The following is an 8450-nucleotide window of genomic DNA, read 5'->3' on the forward strand; positions in this document are numbered from 1 at the left end:
CACCTGGGCACAAGCTGGCTCTTGTTTAGCTGGCTCTTGACCCCCCATCATTGAGGTTTCTCTCAAATGTGGTTCTTTCACTCTTGTAGCTAGGAATGCAGCTGGTGCTACGTGAATGGCTTGATGGATGAGAGTAAAATCATAGAATCCCAGCGTGGTTTGTGTTGGAAGGCACCTCAAAGCTCCTCCAGCTCCAACCCCCTGCCCCGGGCAGGGACACCTTCCACTAGAGCAGGGTGCTCCAAGCCCCTGTGTCCAACCTGGCCTTGAACACTCCCTCAGGCGGGAGAGCTGCGTTGCTTCAACTTACCCGAGCTGAACTGAATTGAAGCAGAGCTGAAGGAAAGGTGTGGGACAGCAATGGCTGTTGGCCTGAGGACCGTGCACTTTTCACCTGGCACTGGTGGGAATGGCAAGCATTGGCTCGGGCTCCCAAGCTGGAGAGCAAGGGCTAAGCTGCCCTAAATGGCTGTTTATCCAACTTCTGCTTAAACATCTCCCCATGCTGGATTAGCCACGCTTTCAGAAAGACATTCATGGGAGTTTTCTCCAGGCCCTTTCCTTATCCATCTGCTGAGCCTTCCCCAAGCCTTTGCTGTCCCTCCCCAGTCTTCTTTATAACTCTTCCTGATGCTTTTTATTCAGTCTTCTCCTAACCCACTTCTAATCTTCTCCTTTTTATTTGGTTCTTCTTTTGTCACTTATTCCTAGAGCTTTATTTCTACTGCCTATGAATGGCTACCTGGCCCCTCCATGGCCTGGCCATGCACTTTCTGTGCAGTAACTCGTGCTGCTTTGTTTATGGGTTGCCAGAGGCACGTTCAGCCCCCCAGGGCCACCAGCAAGAGGACTTTGGTGCGTTGGGGGGGATCCGATTTAGCCTGTTCAACCATGCAACTTGCCCCAGCAGCCAACAAAACCCGATAGAAGAGTTTGGGCCCCGCCGTGCTTTCTGAAAAGAGCCTGTGAAATCATATTTAAGGTTGTCTCTTGAAGGTGCCCATTGGAAAAACCTCCTGCCAATGATGTTCAACTCGGGTTTGTAGTTAACACAATGGACCCGCCATACAAAGCCGCTCAGGACCACAGGCTGGAAAAGCCCTCTTAGGTCCTGGCTAATCCGTCCCCCCCGCCAGCCCACGGGATTGTTCCTGACAGCTTCTTTTCTTCGCCCTGACCTACATAGTCAAAAAGAATCTTGTTGCACATTTTTGTTTTGTACCTTGAGGTCTCGGAGGAGCTAAATCCCCTTCTTGGCGGGGCAGGATGTGTTGTTAAACAGTGCTGGAGCTTCCAGGAAAACCATGGAGACGCGGGCACAATGAGCCCTCTATGGTCCTCGCTTGGCCTCAGGATGGTCCTTCTCCGGGCTTCAGTGGTGGGCGCTGGGAGCAATGAAGATGTCCACATGCTTGGCAGCCTGTCCTGCAATAGAGTGGTCACAGCAGCTCTCCAAGGCAGAATGCTGGGGCAGGGGGGGAATGCAGCTGCTCTTAATTAACCTGTTTCAGATGATGGAAATGAAGGCTGCATCCCGTACATCTTCAGCTGTGCTTTCATGGGTAGGTGGAAAGGCAAGTCCCCTTAAGGGTGAGGAGGTCCTCCTGTGGGAAAGATACAGAATTATAGAATAATTTGGGTTGGAAGGGACCATCAAAGCTCATCCAGTCCAACTCCCATGTGATAAGCAGGGACACCTTCCACTAGATTATGGGAGCTCCTGTTTGGGTTTTTAGGAAAATAAGGATGCAAAAGGTGGGGTGGAAGAGGACATTCAGGAAACCTGGACTGTAGTTTGTTCGTCCCTCACCTAAATCAGCTGAGAGTGATGAGGCACTTAGTCTGTCCTTTATGGAGGTGAGGGGCTTTAGGTGTGACACGAAGGTGTGGAGCAAGGACTGTCATGGATGGCTGAATTAATACACGTTTTCCTTCCACTGCTGCCACGGCTGGTGGTTTCTCTTACAAACGTCTGGAAACCACCTGGGATTCCTGGTCTCCTCTGGTAGCTGTGTTGACCCAATAAACTACTGAGCTCCTGAATGGGTCCCACACCTCCCTAGGGAGCTCTCGTCATCACTAGAGATGCTTACAAAGCACTTGGAAGATGCTGAGATGGAGCAAGCATGATAAGAAATCCTTGTGGCATGGTTCAAATAGTGCTGAGGGTTATTTGGGGCCAGAAGAAATTTGCAGTGACTTTAATCCCAAAAGTGCCATCCTGTTGCAGCTGAGAGCATCAGGATGTCTTTGCCACCCATGTCCTTGGAGTGTCTTGGTCCTCCTATCCTCTGTACTGCTAGTTCACCCCAAAAATAGAGATAAAGTAGCACTTTAGATGCGAATGCGCTATGGCTAAATGAATACAGCCATACATGAATTAACATTAAATATTAATAAATTAATGACTAAATATGAATATGTTAAGAGTTAAATATTAGCAGAATACTATTAAATGAATTAATAAAGACTAAAACCCATTTGTTGTGCTTAATTCAACCTGCTCAGGGTCAGCTCTCAGATAAGCCGTCTGCTCTCTGACCAGCTTTATAAATCTTCTGTATGTTGGTTTCTTCTGCTTCAGCTCTTGGATCTATTCATCCAATGGGACTGGTCGACGTATTTGGCTGACTACGGGCAACCCACATGCAAGTATCTTCGCGTGAACCCAACGACAGCCCTTGTCCTGCTGGAAAAGTGAGTGTGGCTCTGGATAACTGGGATAACTTTCAGCCCCATTTCGCTTTGGGCAAGCATGGGGTTTAGCAGCACATTCTATCATGGTGCTGGGATGGAGCTGGAGGCTCCCTGTGATCCAGGGAGCAAAGTGTGGCAGTGAGAGCTCATATAGAAAAATCCTATTTTATATCCCACTAACCAGAATTCCAGGGTTTGTATCTAAATGCACTGACTTGCTGAGGATCTGACTTTCTGTAAGAGGCTTGTGCCAGTCCCGTGAGCCAGCAGCAAGGAGGGGAAGTCCATGAGTTTGCCACAGACCCAAAGAGTGGGATTTGTTCCAGGGTTGGTCATCCTGGAGAAGAGAAGGCTCCTGAAGGGGACACCTTAGAGCAGCTCCAGGGCCTAAAGGGGCTCCGGGAGACCTGGAGAGGGGCTTTGGACAAGGGATGGAGGGACAGGACAAGGGGAATGGCTTGAACCTGCCAGAGGGGAGATTGAGATGAGCTCTGAGGCAGCAGCTCTTCCCTGGGAGGGTGCTGAGGCGCTGGCACAGGGTGCCCAGAGAAGCTGTGGCTGCCCCATCCCTGGCAGTGTTCAAGGCCAGGTTGGACACAGGGGCTTGGAGCAACCTGCTCTAGTGGAAGGTGTCCCTGCCCAGGGCAGGGGTTGGAGCTGGAGGAGCTTTAAGCTCCCTTCCAACCCGAACCATTCCATGACTGTGATTTGCTTCACTTGTAACCCCTCTAGCAGGTGGGAGAGAGGTGCCACCAGTCACCTGGTAGGAGGTGGCCCAGATAACCCATTCTTTGGTAGACTTTCAGGCTCTCATTGGGAGCACCAGCTGACCTTGGTGTGCTTCCAAGCTTTGGAGGTGCATCTGCAGTAGTTATGATCCGCATAACTTCACCACCTCCTCTCTTGCAAAGGTGAATAACTAATTTCACAGCAACTCATGACATCCAAATACTATCAATATGCTACGCAGGGACTAAACTTAGGTAGTTCCTGTGTGTAAAGCACTTTCCTACACTGTAACATTGGTTTTGTATGTGTATTTACGTGTGTTGTGTAATTTGCTGAGTTACGTATTCACAACCCAACATCCATGATGCAAAAGTTTGAGGTATGCTCAGAGCTATCAATAAAATGGTAACATAAAGAGCTATCAAAATTCAGAGAACTTGGGCATGAGCAGTTAGAAGTGGCAGGGAATGGGAAGCAGGCAGTGAGCTGGGATCTGTGGCATTTTCTGGGATGGCACTGGGACAGCAGGAGGGCAGTTCCATGCTCCTGGCCATTTACTCTAGGTAGTATTCAAGCACGCAGCTCCCATGCATTGGTGTTAAAAAGCCACAAACCCTAGCTTGACTTGCCAGCCTTCTCCCCAAAAGGAATCTCATCTGAAGGGCAACTTTCAGGTATCCCATTTGCTTCCCAGAGTTACCCACCAGGTTGGCACTTGCATCTCCTGTATCCTTGTGGTGTGGCATCACCGGCATGGCATCACTGAATGCTTTGCCCTCTCGCTGCTTGGGCTTCAGGCCTTTTGGGGAGTCTCTGTTCATCATCCACCAGCTCCAGCACTGTGCACTGACCCAGCCATAGCTTCAGGCACCTCCACTCCTTAGCCCTCCCCATCCCTCTTCGTAGCAGCCGAGCTTTGCCCACAAGGCGACGTGAAATTCTGATCCACTGGTTCATTTTGTAACCTGTTTTCATCGTTATCTCTTTTCCTAATCACACACCTCCCATAGGATATCACGAGTGTAAGTATGCTGCTTGCTTGGGCTTTTACCCTCACCTTGCAGTGACTTTATTGTTTGATTTAAATGGAGCACTAAACGATCTAAATGCAAGCTGTCTTTGGAACGGTTCTCACCGGTAACTTTATCGTCTCAAATGCACTAATTAGAGCTAAAAGAGGAGCTTTTACTCCATTGCTTTTTTTCCCTTATAGATTAATTTAAACAAAGCTTGGCTTTATTGAAGGTGGTGTTCGTTGACAGGGGTGGGGACAGCACTGAGCTCTCTTTTTTCCCTGCCTCTTAATTCTTGTGCTAACGCACAGGGACCATGTTACAAACCAGGCTCAGTTGTTCCAAAGCTCTGCAGGAGCACACTTAAAGAAATTAAAGTGTCAGTCCTCCATAGAGCTGCTTAGCTGCTCGAAAGCATTGCCACCCTCTTTCAAACCTGATATTCTTGGTGTCTGGATGCATCAGACACCACTCAATTAGGGACCAGGTGCTGCCTATAGGTAAGTGTTGGAAAAGAAATAGGTTGTTGTTTCTGAACACCTTTAACACCAACCACACTGTGTCAGCTCGGTGTCATCTGTGATGGCAGGACCAGAGCTGGTGTGGTCTCCTCAAGCATATCTGCAAGCTCAGCCTTCCCCAGGGATGCAGCAGCACCCGGTGCTGCCGGGTCCTTGGCACAGCACAACCCAAATTCTGCAGGATTTTGTGTCCTGTAGGCAACTTAATTCATTAATAATGCTTAATAGCTTAGTGCCTCTACCTTCACATCGTGTCTGGAGTTACCTGCAGCTCCTGTCCCGCCCAGACACTCATCCCTGCTTTAGCAGACCCACCTACATGGGTTTGTTATGGGGTCAGTGCTCCAACTGTAATGCTTTTTCATCCTGATCCAGCAGCTTTATCCATGCAGCTCCTTTCTAGTCATTCAAAAAAGGTTTTCTTGCATACAACATGCGTTACTTCAAAAACATTTCATGGACCTGAACAGATCCCATGGGATCAGAGATGGCTCCAAGCATGCCCAGGATAAGAAAAAGGGCTATTATGGCAGAGGATGCTTTCCTGTGAATTCCCCATGTGTTACCTGGGGGTAACTGCAGCGGTCAGTGATGGAGAGCAATGGGTACAGTGTTACGTGGAGGTTTCTGAAGGTACAGGTTTACTCTTAGCACCTCTGATGCCCCCATGTAGCTTGTGAAGTAGAAACAGTGCTCTCAGCCCTCCTAGTAAAGTGATTTGGACCTGCTGGAACTGTACAGCACTGCCCAAAGTGTGCCATGGGAGGATGGTTATGTCCAAAATTGAGGATACTGGGACACCTCTATCCTGTGCTACTCAAAAACACTGCTTCCCATCGGAGCGTCGCTCCCTGGTTCTTGCAGAGGAGCAGCTGGAAACCTACTTTGCTTAAAAAAATAGAGAAATTAAGAAAATAATACTTACTTTACTGAATAAAAGCGCTCCGAGCTATCTTGTTACTCTTGGGAAGGCAGCTTGGTTGTAATCCTGTGTCTTTGGGCACTTAGAACTTTAGCAAATTAGCCTTTGGGATAAAGTTGTTATCCTTGTTTCCAGTTCCAAGCTGGATGTTTTTGGGAACATTTCAGATTCCCTTTGGCTCTTTTTCAGGAAGATTGAAGCATGAAAAAACTTAATTTATTTTTTTGTTTAGATTGGTTAAGTAAGCTTCAAAAGGTTCGATTTTGCTCCTTTAACTCCAAAACGCCCTGGTTTGATGAAGTGCCAGCTTCCCAGGTCTATCAGCGCTGTGCCCCAGTCACTTTAATGCTTCATTTAGATCCCCAACGCTGAAAACTCAGGCTGACACGACTCGTCCAAAGCCATTAGCCTCTGCCAGATCTGATTCACCAAGAAAATCATTTACAAATTAGGGTGTTACACAAGAGCGGTGCCGGCTGGGAACCAGCAGGTTGGATGTTGGGAGCCTAATACTTCAACTGTTGAAGGATTGACCACTGTGGGGTGGTTTCCCTTCCCAGCACATGCCCTGTCTGCATAAAGCTCATGCTTGGAGCGTGCACTGAGACCTGCCCCCCCCCCAGATAATGCATCTGTGAACACAAGCGTGCATGAACCCCCAGCTTTGCATGGCAGAGGGAGATGGAGCTGCACCAGCTTCACCTCCAGGCCCCATCCTACCACCCTCTCTTCTTCTCTCTGACTTTTTGGAGACCTCGTGGAGACCAAGGTGCTACTTTATGTATTAAATGTCCCATCCCTGGCAGTGCTCAAGGCCAGGTTGGACACAGGGGCTTGGAGCAACCTGCTCTAGTGGAAGGTGTCCCTGCCCGGGGCAGGGGTTGGAGCTGGAGGAGCTTTAAGGTCTCTTCCGACACAAACCAGTCTGGGATTCTATGATTCTATGAAATGTAATCTAACAAATACAAATCTCAAGAAAATTTTTAAATTAAGGAAACCAGTGCTGGATTTTTTCCTTTAAAATAAATGATATCCTGCAATATTGTATAATATTTTCAGTTCACAACTCCAGATCTTTCCAGCTGCTCCAAAAGCTTCATCTCCTGACTGCATGCACTGCACCATTTCAAATAAGAAGCCCTAATGCTGTGAATTCAATGCTAATGTTTTAATTTCTCCTGATATACCAATGTTGTCATTTACCACTTCAGAATGTGACACGGGGACATAGGAAAGAGGGATACAGGAGAGACATTGAGGTGCTGGAGGGGGCCAGAGAAGGGCACCGGAGCTGATGCTGGGCCTGGAGCACAAGTGTGATGGGGAAGGGCTGAGGGACCTGGGGGTTTAGTGTGGAGAAGAGAAGGCTCAGGGGGGACCTGATCGCTCTCTGCAACTGCCTGACAGGAGGATGGAGCCAGGAGGGGGCTGGTCTCTGCTCCCAAGGAACAAGGGATGGGACAAGAGGAACCGGCCTCAAGCTGCCCCAGGGGAGGTTTGGATGGAGATTAGGAACAATTCCTTGCCCAGAGGGTGCTCAGGCATTGGAACAGGCTGCCCAGGGCAGGGCTGGAGGCACCGGACCTGCAAGTGTTCACAGCCCGTGTAGCCGAGAACTCAGTGCCAGGGGTCAGTGGTGGCCTTGGCACTGCTGGGTAATGGTTGGACTTGATCTTAAAGGTCTTCTCCAGCTTAGTCGATTTCATGATTCTGTGAAAGGCTGTTTGGAAGGGGAGGACAAGAGGCTTTAGTCTTTCATAGATTTTGGCAATAGCGATAGATCCAATGGTGACATTGATGGGATTTGTGGGGTTTAAAGCATTAATGCAAAGCCTGCACATGGCTTGATGCCCATCTTTCCACAAATACATGATAAAAGTTGGATAGAGCCTGTAGATGCAGTCACCTCCTGTGTCTATCAGAGCTTGTGGATACTACACACGCGATTCCTTAGTGGGGCTTGGGTGCCACAGTGAGCAGCTCTTCCTGTGCCATAACCTCTTTCTGCTCTGTGCAGGATGAAGGACACGAGCAGAAAAAACAACGTCTTTGCCCAGTTTCGGAAGAACGAGAGGGACAAGCAGAAGCTGATCGACACCGTGGCCAAGCAGCTCCGCAGCCTCATCAACAGCCATCACTCGTGAGGGAGGGACTTGGGGACCTCCTGCCCGCGCCAGTCCCTGCACCACAGCCTTCCACATGCCTGGACTTGGGATTCTTGTTCAAAGAGAATATATGTATTTTTTTATTCACCTGTATAGTATTCATGAAACCCACCCTTGATGACAAAATGTTCCTTGTTAAAACAATCCCGGGGCAGACAGGCAGCACTGCTCGTGGAGGTGGTGTCAGGAGTCTCCTCTTATAAACTCCTATTTTCAGGGGTTTATAAAGTGATGGTAAGTCCTGAAGCCTGAGAGAGAAGTTCACACCCAGACTGTTTTGGTTTTTTTTTATAGAAGCCAAATTGAAAGAACCGTTCTGACTTCCTTTTGTTAACTTATTCAGTTGCAGAACAAACGAAAACAAGAAATATAGGGAGGAGCCGTGGTTTCAGGTTCTCCTCAT

At 48.6% G+C, this 8450-nt stretch overlaps 1 protein-coding gene across 1 annotated transcript; it reads left to right on the forward strand.

Moving 5' to 3' along the window:
- Positions 1–2545: 2545 nt before the first annotated feature.
- On the forward strand, positions 2546–8026 carry LOC104402562 (exocyst complex component 6B-like; the record flags this gene model as incomplete). The annotated part of the gene is made up of 2 exons (XM_010010464.1): positions 2546–2697; positions 7900–8026. Coding segments are annotated over 2 exons (279 nt in total), but the record flags the coding sequence as incomplete, so codon positions are not given.
- Positions 8027–8450: the final 424 nt, after the last annotated feature.

The sequence above is a fragment of the Nestor notabilis genome, unplaced genomic scaffold, assembly GCF_000696875.1.
Source record: "Nestor notabilis isolate BGI_N333 unplaced genomic scaffold, ASM69687v1 scaffold14932, whole genome shotgun sequence".
In the NCBI taxonomy this organism is placed as follows: Eukaryota; Metazoa; Chordata; class Aves; order Psittaciformes; family Psittacidae; genus Nestor; species Nestor notabilis.